The sequence below is a fragment of the Brachyhypopomus gauderio genome, chromosome 4 (genome assembly GCF_052324685.1).
Source record: "Brachyhypopomus gauderio isolate BG-103 chromosome 4, BGAUD_0.2, whole genome shotgun sequence".
Classification (NCBI taxonomy): Eukaryota; Metazoa; Chordata; class Actinopteri; order Gymnotiformes; family Hypopomidae; genus Brachyhypopomus; species Brachyhypopomus gauderio.
The window spans coordinates 24,752,391-24,776,588 of record NC_135214.1 but is presented as its reverse complement, the minus strand read 5'-3'; the positions used below and the strand labels follow the sequence as shown (position 1 = coordinate 24,776,588).

At 52.1% G+C, this 24,198-nt stretch overlaps 1 protein-coding gene across 4 annotated transcripts; it reads left to right on the top strand.

The window, feature by feature from the left end:
* The first annotated feature begins 581 nt into the window (after positions 1-581).
* On the top strand, positions 582-23,244 carry elmod3 (ELMO/CED-12 domain containing 3). Of its 4 annotated transcripts, XM_077003234.1 has the most exons (14): positions 696-736; positions 1,794-1,895; positions 2,066-2,820; positions 3,580-3,651; positions 15,115-15,180; positions 16,069-16,138; positions 16,251-16,313; positions 17,225-17,313; positions 17,540-17,663; positions 17,960-18,082; positions 18,213-18,343; positions 18,454-18,530; positions 19,352-19,479; positions 19,668-23,244. In XM_077003234.1, exons 3-14 carry the CDS (start codon positions 2,785-2,787, stop codon positions 19,910-19,912), a joined length of 1,224 nt encoding a protein of 407 aa, XP_076859349.1. In that variant the 5' UTR covers positions 696-736; positions 1,794-1,895; positions 2,066-2,784; the 3' UTR covers positions 19,913-23,244. The 4 variants fall into 4 exon arrangements, with proteins under 4 accessions (XP_076859347.1, XP_076859348.1, XP_076859349.1 ...); XM_077003232.1 differs by lacking the exon at positions 1,794-1,895 and having other exon boundaries at positions 582-736; XM_077003233.1 differs by lacking the exon at positions 1,794-1,895 and having other exon boundaries at positions 686-815.
* The last annotated feature ends 954 nt before the right edge of the window (positions 23,245-24,198 follow it).

Genomic DNA, 24,198 nt, shown 5'->3' with positions numbered 1-24,198 from the left:
TGTTTCCCAGACCGAGCAGGTGTTTGGCTGTTGGCAGAGCTGTGGGGAAGGGCCTGTTTGGGCCAGCATTTCACATACCAGGAAATGAAGTAAACACTGACGCTCTGGCCAAGGGACGGACACCAAACACTAATGGCTTTCACATTTTCCAGTAGGATGGTTCTGATTGCAACGAATGACGCTCAGAAAGGGCCCTAAAAGTGCCTTATGCTGTTCACGTTTTTCCCTTCTGAGAGACCGGACACTTTGAAGTCAGCACAAGCGTGGAGCTGAAGTAATAAAGGCATTAAACAGTCACCTTGAATAAAACCAGACTCAGTAGCTATTAAAAACTGCACCTCTAACTGTGGGTGTTCTTTTAGACTGGAGTGTATCATGAAATGTAGTTAGCTGTGTGTGCATGAGTGTGTGTTTGCAAAAAAAAAACACACATTATGCTCTGTTTTATAGATTAGGTAGGCCTGAGTGGAAGATTCAATACATAGACTGACTCTTATGACAGACCTGAGAATACCATGAGGAGTCATTAAAACCAGCATTTCTACAAGGATTTATTTACAGCGATTTTAAAAGACAGGACAGTTAGATCTGTGCAACGGACTTCAACAGAGACGTTGCTCTGATGACTACCGGAAGTCTCTGTACAGCAGAAAGACCACAATTCCCATGAGGCACTCTCAGTTGCTCTAACCGTGGAAGGGGGAAGGGAAGCTGAGATTGGAGGGAGAGAAGAGAGGTAAAATAATACGATTTTAATACCCGATTAGCATTGAAAAAGTCAGTGTCACATTGCTTTCGTGCAACGGAATATTCGTGTGAGTAGTTTTAAAGGATTCATTGCATAAACATACTAAGCTGGACAGCTAACGAGGAGAATTCGTGCACATAGTGTTAGCCAGCGTGTGTTAGTGACTTGGCTAACAGATCGGTTGCTACCCAGCGTTTCTGTGCGTGTGTACGGAGACCCGGGGAATGTGATGAAGCCGGGCCAACCCTGCAGCGCCGCATGCAAAGTTACCCTTTAAAGTTGGAGATGCAGTGATCCGCGTTCATCGCGGCTCGTCCAGCTTACGTGCGGGGCAGCACGGGCTTTCGGCGGCGAGGTTGGCCAACAGTGTTCCTGAATGCGCCGTTATTCACGGCGGACGAGCCGTGGCTGGAGCCGCAGTGCCCCCCGTAGCTGCACCAGCTTCTCGGGGGTTTTCGTGCAAAGCGAAAGCTGCATGTGTGTCGCCGGCTCGCGCCTCGCAGCCCCGGCCAGGTACGGGCGTCAGGGCGCGCGCCACTCCTCGCGCCACCGCCGGGGAAGTTGCGCGCATAAAATGGCATGCGTGGGTTTATTTTTAGTTAAAGTTCAGCGTGTCGTTGGCTCCTCTGTCACTAAAGCCGGCATTTAAAGAGTCCTGAAAGGTACAAGGGAGACGGTTTTGTTTGTCGTTTATGAGACGTCGCTGGCGTGTGAGCAGAAGAGGGCTGTGTTCAGGTGTTGGGGGTGATGGTTTGGGGGTTAAAGTAGTCACCTCGCTGATGTTAAGTTAATGCGACACTTGTGTTGGGAGATTTTGTGTTTGTGTTGAGGTGGGAAAGCTTGGTGCGATGGACAGTAGGTGACGTCACCCCCAAACCCTCTCCTGCCCGTCACGGCACCAAACCCACCCGGAGTGGGGCACGAAACCCACCGAGAGTGGGGCACGAAACCGACATGACAAACGTTTGGTCACACAATGCACGCGTGAAAGTCGAGCAGGATAAATATAGCCGGTTAATCGGTTCCTCTGCGCATCTCCGTTCAGAGACCTGCAGCCCTCGGCGGTGACGTCACCTCTCAAATGCCGCGCTGTGCACCAGCAGCACGTAGTTCCCGGTCGATAACGCTCCCCGGTGCACGGTATTCGGTACTGGAAGACTTTTCTTTTGTTTTTGCTTTCTCTTTAACACATTTCAATATTCTGTATTTATGTGGAAGGTATTCCTGTATATTTCCATTGTCACTAGTAAAGCATTTCAAGACTACTAGAACAGACTCTGATCGTCCTTTGTGCTTAATAAACACTTTGTTCATCAGTTTTCAGGAGGTTGAGTCCCCATCGGATCCACATCAAACTGACGTCACTGTTCTGCCCGTGAGAAACGAAAGGGTCTTAAAGACGTTTGTACCAGTTCCCCCGTGTTCCTCGCCGACTCGTCTTGGCACCCAGCATACCTGCTGTCAGGACCCTTCTGTGCTATCAGCTCTGTGTGTTTTTGGTGCCTGAGTGACCTGTGTCCTAGTGAAGGGCGTGAAAACGCGTCCCACCAACCTGCTGCCGTCGGATTGGCTGGCCTGGCTGTAATGGCGCAGGGAGGAATCTGGGAGCCGTGGTGCCCCAGCAGGGGTCAGCCTGCAGTCCGGCCCCTCACGTCTCTCACCACACACCGCTGTTAAATTCAGGCGCAGAGCGCGGACAGGGACTGATCTCGAATCACAAAACCGTTCCACTGTCCCACAGAACTTTGCTACTCAAAAACTGACCTGGGACCTGTGGCCTTCCAGTAATGCTTCGTCTGCTTGTGCCTGTCCGCTGAGTCCCAAAACGGCGAAGCGTTCAGACGATGTTTGCGCAGTGAAAGCGACTGCTCTCTAGCGCCCCCCTCAGGGAGCGTCCTATTACGAGCGCGAGCTGGATCCAGGCGTAACTCGCTAGCGGCCCCATGCAGGGTAAAACAGGAACAATGGCGGACACCTCCGGCTCCCCACCGACAGAAGAGTAGCAGGATATCAGGACACTCGTCAGGACACAGGACATGGACGGGGACGTCGCTGTCACGACCCTCCCAGAGGTTTGTATTGTCAGCCTAACCTCCACCCACACTTAACCCACTCTGCAGGCGGCCTACACCCAGACTCCACTGAGCCGCTATGGCTGGGGTCACTGGGAGGACTTGAGGCAGTATTTGGTGGTTGTGTCTGAAGCTTTTAACTCCTTTCACCCTTTAACCCCTTTTAACACCGTTTACACTGGTCACAGAAAGAAACTCAAACGGGATACATATGCTATTTGCAGCTGTATTCAAGGAGATAACACACACCTCTACATAGTTTTTAATGTAGTTGAAGGGCTCCCAGACCAGTAGTCTGGGTTTTCTATGATTAGTCATAATTCTGATTGCATAAACTTAAAAAAATATATATATTTATTGTTGTCTACTTGTGCATACGGTCACCTGAAGTGTAAGTATTGAAGTGGCCGGTGTTGCGATAATGTATCGTATGTATTATATCGATATATCGTCCAACCCTGTGGGCTGTGAGGTTGTCCCTGGTGTGAGACAGGTGCTCACCCCGCCATGAGCAGCAGGTCTTGCTGCTTGCTGATCGAGTCTCTCCACGGCAGGGGCATGGCTACCTTCCCTTTCTAAGACAGGAGGAATGCAGAATTTTCTACGACTGTGGCAGGGAGACTATAACACACCACAGTCTAATTTTTAATGATGACATGTCTGGCACAAGTAACAGTACTGAATGAATGATGTCATGTGATGTAACTGCAATTTTTACAATATTATAAATTGTAAGCATGTGCTCTACGTGTCTTCCAGGGCACAAACGGTTTTCCACAGGAGTGCAAACGGACTGAGGAACAAACCAACAGGCACTCCAAACACACCCCTGTGAGTTTGAGACACACACACACACACCCCTGTGAGTATGAGACACACACACACACACACACACCCCTGTGAGTATGAGACACACACACACACACACCCCTGTGAGTATGAGACACACACACACACACCCCTGTGAGTATGAGACACACACACACACACCCCTGTGAGTATGAGACACACACACACACACACACCCCTGTGAGTATGAGACACACACACACACACACACCCCTGTGAGTATGAGACACACACACACACACACACCCCTGTGAGTATGAGACACACACACACACACACACCCCTGTGAGTATGAGACACACACACACACACACACCCCTGTGAGTATGAGACACACACACACACACCCCTGTGAGTATGAGACACACACACACACACCCCTGTGAGTATGAGACACACACACACACACACACCCCTGTGAGTATGAGACACACACACACACACACACCCCTGTGAGTATGAGACACACACACACACACACACCCCTGTGAGTATGAGACACACACACACACACCCCTGTGAGTATGAGACACACACACACACACACCCCTGTGAGTATGAGACACACACACACCCCTGTGAGTATGAGACACACACACACCCCTGTGAGTACGAGACACACACACACCCCTGTGAGTATGAGACACACACACACCCCTGTGAGTATGAGACACACACACACCCCTGTGAGTATGAGACACACACACACACACCCCTGTGAGTATGAGACACACACACACACACCCCTGTGAGTATGAGACACACACACACACACCCCTGTGAGTATGAGACACACACACACACACCCCTGTGAGTATGAGACACACACACACACACACCCCTGTGAGTACGAGACACACACACACACACACACCCCTGTGAGTACGAGACACACACACACACACACACCCCTGTGAGTACGAGACACACACACACACACACCCCTGTGAGTACGAGACACACACACACACACCCCTGTGAGTACGAGACACACACACACACACACCCCTGTGAGTACGAGACACACACACACACACACCCCTGTGAGTACGAGACACACACACACACACACACCCCTGTGAGTACGAGACACACACACACACACACCCCTGTGAGTACGAGACACACACACACACACACCCCTGTGAGTACGAGACACACACACACACACACCCCTGTGAGTACGAGACACACACACACACACACCCCTGTGAGTACGAGACACACACACACACACCCCTGTGAGTACGAGACACACACACACACACACACCCCTGTGAGTACGAGACACACACACACACACACACCCCTGTGAGTACGAGACACACACACACACACCCCTGTGAGTACGAGACACACACACACACCCCTGTGAGTACGAGACACACACACACACCCCTGTGAGTACGAGACACACACACACACCCCTGTGAGTACGAGACACACACACACACCCCTGTGAGTACGAGACACACACACACACCCCTGTGAGTACGAGACACACACACACACCCCTGTGAGTACGAGACACACACACACACCCCTGTGAGTACGAGACACACACACACACCCCTGTGAGTACGAGACACACACACACACACACCCCTGTGAGTACGAGACACACACACACACACACCCCTGTGAGTACGAGACACACACACACACACACCCCTGTGAGTACGAGACACACACACACACACACCCCTGTGAGTACGAGACACACACACACACACACCCCTGTGAGTACGAGACACACACACACACACACCCCTGTGAGTACGAGACACACACACACACACACCCCTGTGAGTACGAGACACACACACACACACACCCCTGTGAGTACGAGACACACACACACACACACCCCTGTGAGTACGAGACACACACACACACACACCCCTGTGAGTACGAGACACACACACACACACACCCCTGTGAGTACGAGACACACACACACACACACCCCTGTGAGTACGAGACACACACACACACCCCTGTGAGTACGAGACACACACACACACCCCTGTGAGTACGAGACACACACACACACCCCTGTGAGTACGAGACACACACACACACCCCTGTGAGTACGAGACACACACACACACCCCTGTGAGTACGAGACACACACACACACCCCTGTGAGTACGAGACACACACACACACCCCTGTGAGTACGAGACACACACACACACCCCTGTGAGTACGAGACACACACACACACCCCTGTGAGTACGAGACACACACACACACCCCTGTGAGTACGAGACACACACACACACCCCTGTGAGTACGAGACACACACACCCCTGTGAGTACGAGACACACACACCCCTGTGAGTACGAGACACACACACACACCCCTGTGAGTACGAGACACACACACACACCCCTGTGAGTACGAGACACACACACACACCCCTGTGAGTACGAGACACACACACACCCCTGTGAGTACGAGACACACACACACACCCCTGTGAGTACGAGACACACACACACACCCCTGTGAGTACGAGACACACACACACACCCCTGTGAGTACGAGACACACACACACACCCCTGTGAGTACGAGACACACACACACACCCCTGTGAGTACGAGACACACACACCCCTGTGAGTACGAGACACACACACACACCCCTGTGAGTACGAGACACACACACACACCCCTGTGAGTACGAGACACACACACACCCCTGTGAGTACGAGACACACACACACACCCCTGTGAGTACGAGACACACACACACACCCCTGTGAGTACGAGACACACACACACACCCCTGTGAGTACGAGACACACACACCCCTGTGAGTACGAGACACACACACCCCTGTGAGTACGAGACACACACACCCCTGTGAGTACGAGACACACACACACCCTGTGAGTACGAGACACACACACACACACACCCCTGTGAGTACGAGACACACACACACACACACACCCCTGTGAGTACGAGACACACACACACACACACCCCTGTGAGTACGAGACACACACACACACACACCCCTGTGAGTACGAGACACACACACACACACACCCCTGTGAGTACGAGACACACACACACACACACCCCTGTGAGTACGAGACACACACACACACACACCCCTGTGAGTACGAGACACACACACACACACACCCCTGTGAGTACGAGACACACACACACACACACCCCTGTGAGTACGAGACACACACACACACACACCCCTGTGAGTACGAGACACACACACACACACACCCCTGTGAGTACGAGACACACACACACACACACCCCTGTGAGTACGAGACACACACACACACACACCCCTGTGAGTACGAGACACACACACACACACACACCCCTGTGAGTACGAGACACACACACACACACACACCCCTGTGAGTACGAGACACACACACACACACACACCCCTGTGAGTACGAGACACACACACACACACACACCCCTGTGAGTACGAGACACACACACACACACACACCCCTGTGAGTACGAGACACACACACACACACACCCCTGTGAGTACGAGACACACACACACACACCCCTGTGAGTACGAGACACACACACACACACCCCTGTGAGTACGAGACACACACACACACACCCCTGTGAGTACGAGACACACACACACACACCCCTGTGAGTACGAGACACACACACACACACCCCTGTGAGTACGAGACACACACACACACACCCCTGTGAGTACGAGACACACACACACACACCCCTGTGAGTACGAGACACACACACACACACCCCTGTGAGTACGAGACACACACACACACACCCCTGTGAGTACGAGACACACACACACACCCCTGTGAGTACGAGACACACACACACCCCTGTGAGTACGAGACACACACACACACCTGTGAGTACGAGACACACACACACACACACCCCTGTGAGTACGAGACACACACACACACACACCCCTGTGAGTACGAGACACACACACACACACACACCCCTGTGAGTACGAGACACACACACACACACACCCCTGTGAGTACGAGACACACACACACACACCCCTGTGAGTACGAGACACACACACACACCCCTGTGAGTACGAGACACACACACACACCCCTGTGAGTACGAGACACACACACACACCCCTGTGAGTACGAGACACACACACACACACACCCCTGTGAGTACGAGACACACACACACACACACCCCTGTGAGTACGAGACACACACACACACACACCCCTGTGAGTACGAGACACACACACACACACACCCCTGTGAGTACGAGACACACACACACACACACCCCTGTGAGTACGAGACACACACACACACACACCCCTGTGAGTACGAGACACACACACACACACACCTGTGAGTACGAGACACACACACACACACACCCCTGTGAGTACGAGACACACACACACACACACCCCTGTGAGTACGAGACACACACACACACACACCCCTGTGAGTACGAGACACACACACACACACACCCCTGTGAGTACGAGACACACACACACACACACACCCCTGTGAGTACGAGACACACACACACACACACACCCCTGTGAGTACGAGACACACACACACACACACACCCCTGTGAGTACGAGACACACACACACACACCCCTGTGAGTACGAGACACACACACACACACCCCTGTGAGTACGAGACACACACACACACACCCCTGTGAGTACGAGACACACACACACACACCCCTGTGAGTACGAGACACACACACACACACACCCCTGTGAGTACGAGACACACACACACACACACCCCTGTGAGTACGAGACACACACACACACACCCCTGTGAGTACGAGACACACACACACACACCCCTGTGAGTACGAGACACACACACACACACCCCTGTGAGTACGAGACACACACACACACACCCCTGTGAGTACGAGACACACACACACACACCCCTGTGAGTACGAGACACACACACACACACCCCTGTGAGTACGAGACACACACACACACACCCCTCTGTGAGTACGAGACACACACACACACACCCCTGTGAGTACGAGACACACACACACACCCCTGTGAGTACGAGACACACACAAGACACACACACACACCCCTGTGAGTACGAGACACACACACACACCCCTGTGAGTACGAGACACACACACACACCCCTGTGAGTACGAGACACACACACACACACACCCCTGTGAGTACGAGACACACACACACACACACCCCTGTGAGTACGAGACACACACACACACACACACCCCTGTGAGTACGAGACACACACACACACACACCCCTGTGAGTACGAGACACACACACACACACCCCTGTGAGTACGAGACACACACACACCCCTGTGAGTACGAGACACACACACACCCCTGTGAGTACGAGACACACACACACACACCTGTGAGTACGAGACACACACACACACACACCCCTGTGAGTACGAGACACACACACACACACACCCCTGTGAGTACGAGACACACACACACACACACCCCTGTGAGAGTACGAGACACACACACACACACACCCCTGTGAGTACGAGACACACACACACACACACCCCTGTGAGTACGAGACACACACACCCCTGTGAGTACGAGACACACACACCCCTGTGAGTACGAGACACACACACCCCTGTGAGTACGAGACACACACACCCCTGTGAGTACGAGACACACACACCCCTGTGAGTACGAGACACACACACCCCTGTGAGTACGAGACACACACACCCCTGTGAGTACGAGACACACACACCCCTGTGAGTACGAGACACACACACCCCTGTGAGTACGAGACACACACACCCCTGTGAGTACGAGACACACACACCCCTGTGAGTACGAGACACACACACCCCTGTGAGTACGAGACACACACACCCCTGTGAGTACGAGACACACACACCCCTGTGAGTACGAGACACACACACCCCTGTGAGTACGAGACACACACACCCCTGTGAGTACGAGACACACACACCCCTGTGAGTACGAGACACACACACCCCTGTGAGTACGAGACACACACACCCCTGTGAGTACGAGACACACACACCCCTGTGAGTACGAGACACACACACCCCTGTGAGTACGAGACACACACACCCCTGTGAGTACGAGACACACACACCCCTGTGAGTACGAGACACACACACCCCTGTGAGTACGAGACACACACACCCCTGTGAGTACGAGACACACACACCCCTGTGAGTACGAGACACACACACACACACACACCCTGTGAGTACGAGACACACACACACACACACACCCCTGTGAGTACGAGACACACACACACACACACACCCCTGTGAGTACGAGACACACACACACACACACACCCCTGTGAGTACGAGACACACACACACACACACACCCCTGTGAGTACGAGACACACACACACACACACACCCCTGTGAGTACGAGACACACACACACACACACACCCCTGTGAGTACGAGACACACACACACACACACCCCTGTGAGTACGAGACACACACACACACACACCCCTGTGAGTACGAGACACACACACACACACACCCCTGTGAGTACGAGACACACACACACACACACCCCTGTGAGTACGAGACACACACACACACACACCCCTGTGAGTACGAGACACACACACACACACACACCCCTGTGAGTACGAGACACACACACACACACACACCCCTGTGAGTACGAGACACACACACACACACACACCCTGTGAGTACGAGACACACACACACACACACCCCTGTGAGTACGAGACACACACACACACACACCCCTGTGAGTACGAGACACACACACACACACACCCCTGTGAGTACGAGACACACACACACACACACCCCTGTGAGTACGAGACACACACACACACACACCCCTGTGAGTACGAGACACACACACACACACACCCTGTGAGTACGAGACACACACACACACACCCCTGTGAGTACGAGACACACACACACACACCCCTGTGAGTACGAGACACACACACACACACCCCTGTGAGTACGAGACACACACACACACACCCCTGTGAGTACGAGACACACACACACACACCCCTGTGAGTACGAGACACACACACACACACACCCTGTGAGTACGAGACACACACACACACACACCCCTGTGAGTACGAGACACACACACACACACACCCCTGTGAGTACGAGACACACACACACACACACCCCTGTGAGTACGAGACACACACACACACACACCCCTGTGAGTACGAGACACACACACACACACACCCCTGTGAGTACGAGACACACACACACACACACCCCTGTGAGTACGAGACACACACACACACACACCCCTGTGAGTACGAGACACACACACACACACACCCCTGTGAGTACGAGACACACACACACCCCTGTGAGTACGAGACACACACACACCCCTGTGAGTACGAGACACACACACACCCCTGTGAGTACGAGACACACACACACCCCTGTGAGTACGAGACACACACACACCCCTGTGAGTACGAGACACACACACCCCTGTGAGTACGAGACACACACACCCCTGTGAGTACGAGACACACACACCCCTGTGAGTACGAGACACACACACCCCTGTGAGTACGAGACACACACACCCCTGTGAGTACGAGACACACACACCCCTGTGAGTACGAGACACACACACCCCTGTGAGTACGAGACACACACACCCCTGTGAGTACGAGACACACACACCCCTGTGAGTACGAGACACACACACCCCTGTGAGTACGAGACACACACACCCCTGTGAGTACGAGACACACACACCCCTGTGAGTACGAGACACACACACACACACACACACACCCCTGTGAGTACGAGACACACACACACACACACACACACCCCTGTGAGTACGAGACACACACACACACACACACCCCTGTGAGTACGAGACACACACACACACCCCTGTGAGTACGACACACACACACACCCCTGTGAGTACGAGACACACACACACACACACATGGACGTAATTTTGATTTCAAAAGTGGGGGGGACATAGATTTGTCGCTATATAAATATGTGGTTTTAACCGTAAAAACTGGGGGGGACCAAAGCCGGCTTTTGAAAAAGTGGGGGGGACATGTCCCCCCCGTCCCCCCCCAAAATTACGTCCGTGCACACACACACCCCTGTGAGTACGAGACACACACACACACACACAACCCTGTGAGTACGAGACACACACACACCCCTGTGAGTACGAGACACACACACACACACACACCCCTGTGAGTACGAGACACACACACACACACCCCTGTGAGTACGAGACACACACACACACACACACACCCCTGTGAGTACGAGACACACACACACACACACACACCCCTGTGAGTACGAGACACACACACACACACACACACCCCTGTGAGTACGAGACACACACACACACACACACACCCCTGTGAGTACGAGACACACACACACACACACACACCCCTGTGAGTACGAGACACACACACACACACACACACACACCCCTGTGAGTACGAGACACACACACACACACACACACACCCCTGTGAGTACGAGACACACACACACACACCCCTGTGAGTACGAGACACACACACACACACCCCTGTGAGTACGAGACACACACACACACACCCCTGTGAGTACGAGACACACACACACACACCCCTGTGAGTACGAGACACACACACACACACCTGTGAGTACGAGACACACACACACACACCTGTGAGTACGAGACACACACACACACCCCTGTGAGTACGAGACACACACACACACCCCTGTGAGTACGAGACACACACACACACACACACACCCCTGTGAGTACGAGACACACACACACACACACCCCTGTGAGTACGAGACACACACACACACACCCCCCTGTGAGTACGAGACACACACACACACCCCCCTGTGAGTACGAGACACACACACACACCCCCCTGTGAGTACGAGACACACACACACACCCCCCTGTGAGTACGAGACACACACACACACCCCCCTGTGAGTACGAGACACACACACACACCCCCCTGTGAGTACGAGACACACACACACACCCCCCTGTGAGTACGAGACACACACACACACCCCCCTGTGAGCATGAAAGAGACACACACCCCTGTGAGTACGAGAGACACACACCCCTGTGAGTACGAGAGACACACACCCCTGTGAGTACGAGACACACACACCCCAGTGAGTACGAGACACACACGCACCCCAGTGAGTACGAGACACACACACCCCCACCCCTGTGAGCATGAAAGAGACACACACCCCTGTGAGTATGAAAGAGACACACATCCCTGTGAGTATGAAAGAGACACACACCCCTGTGAGTATGAAAGAGACACACACCCCTGTGAGTAGGAGAGACACACACACACGCACCCCAGTGAGTACGAGACACACACACACGCACCCCAGTGAGTATGAGACACACACACCCCCACCCCTGTGAGCATGAAAGAGACACACACCCCTGTGAGCATGAAAGAGACACACACCCCTGTGAGCATGAAAGAGACACACACCCCTGTGAGCATGAAAGAGACACACACCCCTGTGAGTATGAAAGAGACACACACCCCTGTGAGTATGAAAGAGACACACACCCCTGTGAGTATGAAAGAGACACACACCCCTGTGAGTATGAAAGAGACACACACACACGCACCCCTGTGAGTAGGCCTGTGTTGAAAAATCGATTTTCCGATTCAGAATCGATTCGCATACGATGATCTGATAATAGATTCGTACGTCCAAAGATCGATTTTTTTTTTTTTGTGAACTTTTACCCCCGCCTCGTCATTGAATTCACGCAGGCGAGCTCGGTCTAACTAGCTGTAAAACAACATGGCGTCGGACAGTGACGGTAAGGATGATAGTCAAATCGGAAATCTAAAAACAGAAGGACAGTTTATCCAGTGTCAGTGACTATTTACAGTTAGTCCATGTCACTGACAGTTTACCCAGTGTTTTTACAGTTTAAAAAAGTTTAAAATGTTCTTGTAACGTTGGGCGCAAGGCGATGGACGAGACGGAATCCTTTGCACTTTCCAAATCGTTACGTTTATTACATTTACCGAAGCGCAGACAGCGCACATAAAACACGTTTACATAGAACATGTGTGACTCAAACAACGACGAGCACAGGACGCTGTGCGAACGCACATTAAGTAGACAAACCACATAAACCCCACGTGATGACAAGACGGGCCACAGGTGAGACGGATTATACAAGACGCACCCGCACCCACGGAGATACACAGACGCAGACGAGTAGACGCAGACAACGTTAACACACGCCCAACAGGGAGGGGTCGGGGACCGTAACGAGTATGAGACACCCACACCCACCCCTGTGAGTATGAGACACCCACACCCACCCCTGTGAGTATGAGACACCCACACCCACCCCTGTGAGTATGAGACACCCACACCCACCCCTGTGAGTATGAGACACCCACACCCACACCCACCCCTGTGAGTATGAGACACCCACACCCACACCCACCCCTGTGAGTATGAGACACCCACACCCACACCCACCCCTGTGAGTATGAGACACCCACACACACCCATCCCTGTGAGTATGAGACACACACACACACACCCATCCCTGTGAGTATGAGACACACACACACACACACACACCCATCCCTGTGAGTATGAGACACACACACCCATCCCTGTGAGTATGAGACACACACACCCATCCCTGTGAGTATGAGACACACACACACACACCCACCCCTGCACCCCTGTGAGTATGAGACACACACACACACACCCCTGTGAGTATGAGACACACACACACACACCCCTGTGAGTATGAGACACACACACACACACCCCTGTGAGTATGAGACACACACACACACACACCCCTGTGAGTATGAGACACACACACACACACCCACCCCTGTGAGTATGAGACACCCACACCCACCCCTGTGAGTATGAGACACCCACACCCACCCCTGTGAGTATGAGACACCCACACCCACCCCTGTGAGTATGAGACACCCACACCCACCCCTGTGAGTATGAGACACACACACACACCCCTGTGAGTATGAGACACACACACACACACACACCCCTGTGAGTATGAGACACACACACACACACACACACCCCTGTGAGTATGAGACACACACACGCCCCTGTGAGTATGAGACACACACACACCCCTGTGAGTATGAGACACACACACACCCCTGTGAGTATGAGACACACACACACCCCTGTGAGTATGAGACACACACACACACACACGACTACTGTAGTGGTGGAGTGGTGGTATAGCAGTGACTCAGTGTTGGACGTGTGAGTTTCCTTCCAGACCGTTTTGTGCTGCTCCTTCCACAGGTGCCGAATGGCTTCCCCTCTTCCAACGGTGTCGGGGAGGGCGGCGCGAATGGCCGACAGGCCCCGGTGAGTGGCTGGCCTAGCCTAGCGCTGTACTAACATGGCTCAGAGGGGTGTGTAGTCTAGCGCTGTGCTAACATGGCTCAGAGGGGTGTGTAGCCTAGCGCTGTGCTAACATGGCTCAGAGGTATGTGTAGCGTAGCGCTCTGCTAACATGGCTCAGAGGGGTGTGTAGCCTAGCGCTGTGCTAACATGGCTCAGAGGTATGTGTAGCCTAGCGCTGTGCTAACATGGCTTAGAGGGGTGTGTAGCCTAGCGCTGTGCTAACATGGCTCAGAGGGGTGTGTAGCGTAGCGCTCTGCTAAAATGGCTCAGAGGGGTGTGTAGCCTAGCGCTCTGCTAACATGGCTCAGAGGGGTGTGTAGCCTAGCGCTCTGCTAACATGGCTCAGAGGGGTGTGTAGCCTAGCGCTCTGCTAACATGGCTCAGAGGTATGTGTAGCCTAGCGCTCTGCTAACATGGCTCAGAGGGGTGTGTAGCCTAGCGCTCTGCTAACATGGCTCAGAGGGGTGTGTAGCGTAGCGCTCTGCTAACATGGCTCAGAGGGGTGTGTAGCCTAGCGCTCTGCTAACATGGCTCAGAGGGGTGTGTAGCCTAGCGCTCTGCTAACATGGCTCAGAGGGGTGTGTAGCCTAGCGCTCTGCTAACATGGCTCAGAGGTATGTGTAGCCTAGCGCTGTGCTAACATGGCTCAGAGGGGTGTGTAGCCTAGCGCTGTGCTAACATGGCTCAGAGGTATGTGTAGCCTAGCGCTCTGCTAACATGGCTCAGAGGTGTGTGTAGCCTAGCGCTCTGCTAACATGGCTCAGAGGGGTGTGTAGCCTAGCGCTCTGCTAACATGGCTCAGAGGCTCGGGTGGGTTGTGCCTGACTCACAGCCTGAGATGTCTTGCAGATTTCAGCTCTGAAACAGAACGGTCTTCTGCAGACGCTGGCAGCCGGAAGTGATCAGACGAAAGCAGACGGTAAGCACCCCTACTGCTGCCTAGCACGACTGATGGCAGTGTTCACAAATAAAGTGTAACGGTCCCCGCTGTGTGTGTGTGTGTGTGTGTGTGTGTGTGTGTGTGTGTGTAGATGTGAACTCTGAACTGGAGCACGCACAGCAGGAATGGGACGCCCTGGAGAGCATCCAACCAGGTGAGACCAGTTATCTCACATCGTCTCCATGGCAACTGCATCCTGTGGGCTGGATACCAGTTGCATTACATCACCGCGGCTACGCACGCAGCTCCACCCTGAAGGAAGGCATTACCTCATCGGCGGGAGCACATGCTGTGATTACATCACACGCTCTCAGCCAGCACCCCCCCCCCACCCCTCCCTCGGTGCAGCCACGCCCCTCCCTGATCCTGCTCCGCTCCCCCGGGTCCTACTGCTCGATGGTTTGTTTTACTTGTTGCACAAACACGAAGACTCGCATCACTGCACTGTGAACATCACTGCCCTGCCACCTCCAAGCTATCTGTGAGCCTCTTGTTTCCAGTGTACTTTGGCGAGCATGAGTGTTTAGCCCGTGTGTCTGTGGTTTCCTCGTTGACGGGGAGCGTGACGTCGGTGGGCTGCATGGTGAAGGTTCTGTTGGGCTGTGGGGCACCACACCCTCTGTGAAGTGCAGGCACTTCTGCTCTGGGGCTGCGCTGCCCCCGTGACCTCGCGACCCCCGTGACCTTGTGACCCCCGTCCTCCACGCTGGGCTCAACACTGAATGGCTGTGATGATCATCTGGATGCTGATTACTCTGATGACTTAAACGAGTGTGTGTGAGATGAGTGTGTGTGAGATGAGTGTGTGTGAGATGTGTGTGTGTGAGGTGTGTGTGTGTGTGAGGTGTGTGTGTGTGTGAGGTGTGTGTGTGTGTGAGGTGTGTGTGTGTGTGAGGTGTGTGTGTGTGTGTGTGTGTGAGATGTGTGTGAGATGCATGTGCCTGGACCTGCGTGGTCCGTCAGTGGCGAGAGAGAGAGAGGCGCTCTGTGTGTTAGAGGTGAAGATGTGGAGCTGGTGGTGCTGGTAGTTGAGGTTGCTAGGTGACGCTGGTGTTTCCTGTACAGTTCAGGTTGAAGATCTCGCACCGTCTCCTCTGATCTCCTTCAACGAGGCCCTGCAGCACTTCCAGACCACAGACCTCGGACACATCCTGGTGTGTGTGTGTGTGAGTGTGTGTGTGTGTGTGTGTGTGTGTGTGTGTGTGTGTGTGTGTGTGTGTGTGTGTGTGTGTGTGTGTGTGTGTGTGTGTGTGTGTGTGTGTGTGTGTGTGTGTGTGTGTGTGTGTGTGTGTGTGTGTGTCTCGCTGTTCTTATGAATAATCATGTTATTCATATGAGTAATTATTTATATTAATCCCATATGAATAATCTCTCCATCAGAAGACCATCCAGCCCACTGTTCGGCGCACCGGATTGGCTGCAATCACTCACTTCCTGTTTGGCCCACCACGTCTGCACCGAGAGCTCGTGGAGGAGCGGGACCTGGTGTTTGCCATTGCCCAGTGTGAGTAATGGCAGGTGAAGAACCCCCAGAACCCCCAGCGCCCAATCAGAACGAGTCCTGCCCTGGCTCCTCCTCCTTGAGATCAATCTACATGAAATGTGTGTAGTTAGCAGAGTGAGAAAAGCCATGTTCCAACCTGCCGAGGGGACGAGGTGTGTGTGTGTGTGTGTGTGTGTGTGTGTGTGTGTGTGTGTGTGTGTGTGTGTGTGTGTGTGTGTGTGTGTGTGTGTGTGAGAGAAGTTTGTTATATGTATCTACTCTCTAATGTCAATTTTGCTGTGTGTGTGCCCTCTCAGGCTCTCTGGATAACAGCCAGCCTGTGCACATGCGTGTGCTACAAACCGTCTATCGGAAGCTCACGTGCACACGCGTGGACTGTCCCCGCTATGGGCCGCATTGGGAGAACATCGGCTTCCAGGGTGGGCACACCACACCCTACCACACCACCCACCACAACCCCTCACACACCGCACACACCACCCCACACTACACCCCCCCACACCCTTCCATCCTGACTTGAGTCGTTTTTAAAACTGTGTGTGTGTGCAGGTGCCGATCCTGCTACCGATCTGAGAGGGACAGGGTTATTGGGGCTGATGCACGCTCTGTACTTCCTCATGGACCCGGAGACCCTCCCACTGGCCAGAGACATCTACAAGATGTCCCAGCATCCTGTGCAGGTAACACACGCACCTGTGAAATGGCCTTTAAGAACCTGCATGTGAAAATCAGCAACTTCTGATTAAATGGTCAGTGTGTTTGGTAAAGGTGAATGGTGTTCTCTTTCCAGAACTTTCCGTTCAGTGTGATGTCCATCAACGTGAGCCGCATCGCCCTGCACACTCTCAGGGAGGAGGTGCTGTCAAAGTGAGCACGTGTGTGTGTGTGTGTGTGTGTGTGTGTGTGTGTGTGTGTGTGTGTGTGTGTGTGTGTGTGTGTGTGTGTGTGTGTGTGTGTGTGTGTGTGTGTGTGTGTGTGTGTGTGTGTGTGTGTGTGTGTGTGTGTGTGTGGCAATGTCTCGTACAAATGCTTCTCCTGATCAGTAGTGGTAGTAATGCTTCATCAGTACAGTAAGAATAGTTCTTTGTCTTTTTTAATTATCTTGTGGTCATTAGCGTCCTAGTGATAAAATATTCTGAAACCAGCAAAGCAGTTTTAATTGGACATTTCCAAATATAGCAGCACTACCAAAGTAGCTGCAGTCATAATCGATGCCTAAAAAGACATGTAAGATTTTCAGAGGTTAGACACGGCCTGGTGAGGGTCTTTATGAAGATCTTTAGACTTTTTGTGTGCGAGATCAAAGAATTGTTTGTTTAAAAGATTGTTCATTGCAGTTTAAAATCACAGGACTCAGTGTTTGCCTTATCTTATTCTTGTTTATTATGTGAAGTCTTATACTGTGTGTAGTGCAGTTGTTCACCTTTTACAATTAGTTCTTGATCACTAGAGTTCTAGATTTTGTGTTTGTACTCTAGATTTGTTGTCGTCTTTCTAGATTTTGTGCTCTTTCTGCCCTGTTCTTTTTCTTCCGGGATTTTCCGTTGTCTTTCTAGGTTTTCCGCCCGTGTCTCTAGACCTCTGATCCGGCGCCTTGTTTGTCTTTGTTTATTCTTGTGTGATGAGCGTGGAATGTTCCTAACAATGGTTTCCACGGCGATAACACTTTGCCTGGTGACGTCTCCCAGGGAGTGTAACCGGCGGCAGCAGGTGGTGGGCGTGCTGAACGAGTTCTACGCAGCGACGTTCCTGTATCTCTATCAGCTCTGGAAGACTGAGAAGAAAACCATCTCGGACTCGGGCTACGTGCTGAAAGGTGACTGGTTCGGTCTGCGTTTAGGCTGTACGGGTCATGCCGGGCAGGCTTTGTGGTTGCTTTGATTCAGACTTGCAAGCAGTATGTAGGATACTGTAGGGGCTGTGTTTGCTTGTGGCTGGGTGTGGTTACAGTCGGAGGCAGGTGGTGCGCTGGCTGGCGCTTAACCGAGTGTCTGTCTCGTGCAGAAGTGGAGCTCTACGCCAAAAAGAACCCCAAACAGATCCTGAGACGGCTGGACGGCTACCTGCAGGAGAGACGCGCCGGGATTGGCCACAGAACGTCACCTGACGCACTGTCACATAGCAACCGGTCTCCTGGCGACAGAGAGTCCCGTGCGAGCAGTCAGGGAGGAAGGGAGGGGAAAGAGATGAACTTCACGGGAGTGTGTGAACTACCGCCAGAGATGGAGGGAGAGGCCCGGCTTATCTGACGGGGGGGAGGAGAGATGGAGAGAGAGAAGAGGGGAAGAGGCCAGACTTATCTGATTGGGGGAGATGCATAGAGAGAGAGAGGCCAGACTTATCTGTGGAGAGGAGAGGGCGGAGGGTTCGGGGGGGAGATGAACACAGGGTTTGAGGAGAATGGAGCGGTTGGGATGCCCCCAGCCAACGCCATGCTGACGTTCCCTACCCTGCTCCATAAGAACCGCTCCTGCTGTCCTGCTGGTGGTGCTTGAAGTTGCCAAACGTTTGAGCTTGATCTGTGATTTCAGATTGTAACGTTACAACCGTCACTTTATATTAGACTGAATTGTAAGTCGATGCTTGTGAGATGGAACTGTGGTAATCCTGATGCCAGAAATCAGCACCTTCCCTTTGAATATTAACTGACGATGATGATGATGACGACGACAAAGGAATGTTTATGCGTCATGGTGATACGATTTGTGGGTGTGTCGGTGAATGAGTGTGGTTACTAGTCTGTGTGAGTGTGTGTGACTGTCTGCTCAGCGCTGGACAGACACCAAACCTCGAACTTTCTGTCACGTCTTTGGAATACAAAGCTGGAGGCAGAGGCCCCACCCCTGGGCTCTGTGGGTGGAGACACGGCGCTAGCTGACCCCACCTCTGGACTCTGTGGGTGGAGGCTGATCTCAGATGGTTGCTGTACTCAGCTCTGTTAAGATAAGCTAAAATAAGGAAGTCATTTTCCAATTTTGGACTCATTTGGTCCTTTGTGAGGGCAGCTATGCCACGATAAGACAAAATCATCATGGAAATATGTCCTGGGGGGCTGAGCCCCTGAGAAGCTCGTGTTTTTAAAGCAGAGAGGGGGAAGCGTGTGGTAATGAGCTATATGTTATTAGTTTGACGTGAGTGATCGGTGTGGCTTCTTCACCTTGTAGATCTCCTACACCCACTGCTACTGCTGGGTTCTTCACCTCCGAGATCTCCCACACCCACTGCTACTGCTGGGTTCTTCACCTCCGAGATCTCCCACACCCACTGCTACTGCTGGGTTCTTCACCTCCGAGATCTCCCACACCCACTGCTACTGCTGGGTTCTTCTGCGCCGAGTGTTTTGTGGTCCTCCAGACGCTAGAGGGCACTCTGGCTTTCGGTTCAGCTCCAAGACTCATGTTTCATGAAAACTACTTTGGCTCTTTGCAATACAGGAAAGAAATCATATTGGAAAAGAAACCTTTGACACAGGAAACAGTTTTATGTTCAGTTAGAGTTAATGCTGGTGGTGGTTCCAGTCTGGAGGATCACCCAAACTCTTAATTCCCTCCCAATAACCCCAGAACATAAGACATCTTAAACGTGCATGACCCCACATGGCAATTACCCACGATGCACATGGAAAACTCAAATGCAACAGGCCAGGATGTGATGTGAGTTGCTGCTGATTTATGTGGCCAGAGTTATGCTGATTTATGTGGCCCTAGGGATAGGGGTTAGGGTTAACCTAGCTAACTCTGGTTGAACCCTGAACACTTCCAGTAAACAGCAGGTGCACACTGGTGTGTCGACCGCGTGTTCACGTGTGATTCCGTGCCTGCTGTCCCACTCTCACACATGTTCTTAGCATGTCAGGTAGCTCTAGAGATGTAGCATCTGGTTTTTGTCATTCCTTTAAGCCGGTTGTTGAACACCCTCTGGCTTATGTATCTTGGTACAGTTGTGTCCGTTTGAGTTTGCCAAGTCTACAGTGATGTCCTAGAAGTTACAAACGGAGCTGCTTCTCTTTGCATTGCGTTTTTCATGACGCGTATTACACGTGCATATAGACACTCGGACGTCCACAGGAAGTCCTGACACCTTAGCCCGGTTTGTGTTAGAGTAGCGCTTTAGAAACCCGAATGATAGCAGCGTGATTGAGAAGAGAAGGGATGACTGTGTCCTGTTCGGCTCGGTTCTGATGTAGCACCCGCTTGTGTTGGATTGTTCTAGAAAACCAGGTGCTTCCTCCTTGTCCAGAGTGCTTGGAGCTGACGCAGGAGCAGGGAGGCGCCGAACATGACATTCAATCAAATTTGGCTAAAAACCCCCCCAGCCCCTATTCTGGTCCAACGCTGAGCCCTGACGACATTCATTCTCCTGTTGAACAGCGCCCTCCTGTGGCCAGCATCCGCCCGAACACAGAAACTGGATTGTTGTTCTTATTCCAGAGACACAACCAATCACAGTTGCTGTGTGAAGTGTGAACTGATTAGAAACTGACCGAACGGTCAACAGCCGTGGCCCTTCTGGACACGCCGCTCGAGCAGGTGTGCTGGGAGTGTTCCCAGAATGCTCTGCGCTGGAGGGGAGTTCAGAGAGCCGTGCTGAAGGGCTGTAGCTCTCGGGCCTCGTACTGATGGAGGACGGCAGCTCTGGCACCGTGTTCACAAAAATGAAGCTGTTTGTTCATGTCTCGTGACTTTTTTTGGAGGAAAGGCTGCTCTGTGTTGGAGCTGGGCCCTGTCTGTACGAGGGGGAGAGTGGTGGAGAGAGGGAGGCTGCTGGTTAATAACTCTGCGGTAGGGTGTGTTATGGGTGTATTATGCACAGGTCGAGCTGTGGACGCGTCCCTGGTCTCCTGGCTGGCCGGTTCGGGCCAGACGAGATGCTGTACAAGAGCGCGCATTGTGTCTTTTGGATGAACCTATCTATCTGGAGAGTGTGTGTGTGTGTGTGTGTGTGTGTGTGTGTGTGTGTGTGTGTACATTAACAGATGCTCTGCAAATCGCCCACGTCTCTATATGTCTATAGCCACCGCTAGTGAGGATTCTAGTGTCTTATATGCGCCAACCACCTGTTCTGGATGAACCGAACAATCCTGCTGGTTTTCGGTGTTGTTGTCATGGCGTCTGGGTTCGACTGTGCTCACACGCAAGCTCCTCCTTTTTCCTTTTCTGGTTTTTTCCCCCTCCTGACTGTGATTGTGACATCTGAAGCTCGTTCCACTGTGGAGGAGCTGTGGAAGGCTCTGTAGGAGCAGTGTGTGAACTCCTGTCCTAAACACAGACGTTTCCTCTCCCCACCTCCCAGACCGTCTGTGCGCTCTGCTCTGGACGCGACATCCCATGAGTCAACCAAATTGTGTTTATCATGTCTGATGAGAAGGATTAGGATTGAATCTAATTGAGTCAAATTCAGTTTGAATCTCTTGCACTTCAGTTAAAAGAGGTTTTATTTTTGCCTGTATGGTCACTCTGAGCATTTTATTGTTACCTTTACCGTGATTGTAGAAGCCCTATTTTATAATATATATATTTCAGAATATATGCGATTGTACAGTAATGTATTGTATGGAGAATAATAAATAATTGAATTGAAAATCCAAACATGGTTGTGGTTGATACTGTTTATTTGCTCAGTCTATTTTTCAATAAATTCTTAATATCTGTGAGCTTTCTACACCTTTATTGTATCCTGTGGTTGAACAGCTGCACCACTAGAGGGCAATATTGTCCTTTTGTTGATCTTAAGAGCGTGGGGTGATGTGATCATCAAAGATGAACATCCAGAGAAACCTGTGTGACCTCTGAGACGCACTGGCACTACCAACCAGCTTCTGTCCTACTGGCGCCGTGGCCGTTATACTGGAATGATTCTTTTGCCATTCCAGACACACGAGGTCCAGCACAAGAAACCCACAGTGTACGTTGGGATTTATTAGCAAGCTGCCAGATCGCATACTTCAATGTCTCTAGAGTTTCAGTGTAATGGCTGCTTTAACAAACCCAACACGGTTGACCTAAAAGAATGAGACATGACTCCTACTGGATTTGATGATGTCTGTCTGTCAAACCTGGCTGAAGACCTGCGGGTGTCTACTGAAGATCTGAGGATGTCTACTGAAGACCTGAGGATGTCTAACCCACAGATCTGCAAACCATCTGGGTGGAGGACAGGACTAGGATTAGGTTTAAGCACATCACAGAGTTGATTTTAACACACCAAAATAACAATTAAGAACAGGGGGGAAAAGTTTGATATAAATTCATTTTTGAAAATCCCTTTAACTCCGAGTTGGATAAACAGTTCTGTAGAGATGTCATGCATCTTGTGGTAACCAGAAGAAGGCAGACAGATGTGGAAATAGCACTTGTGTGGAAGGGTTAATAAGAGCAGATATGCCCATCTGCGTATGATCAGACTCCCAGACCCGCTCTGTCCCAGATGTCTGTGGGGAATCACCCTGAACAGCCGTTCCACTGTGAGTCAGGAGGCACCAGCACTGCTAAATCCATCACGCTCTCCACCACCACCTTCACGCAGGTCCTTCGGG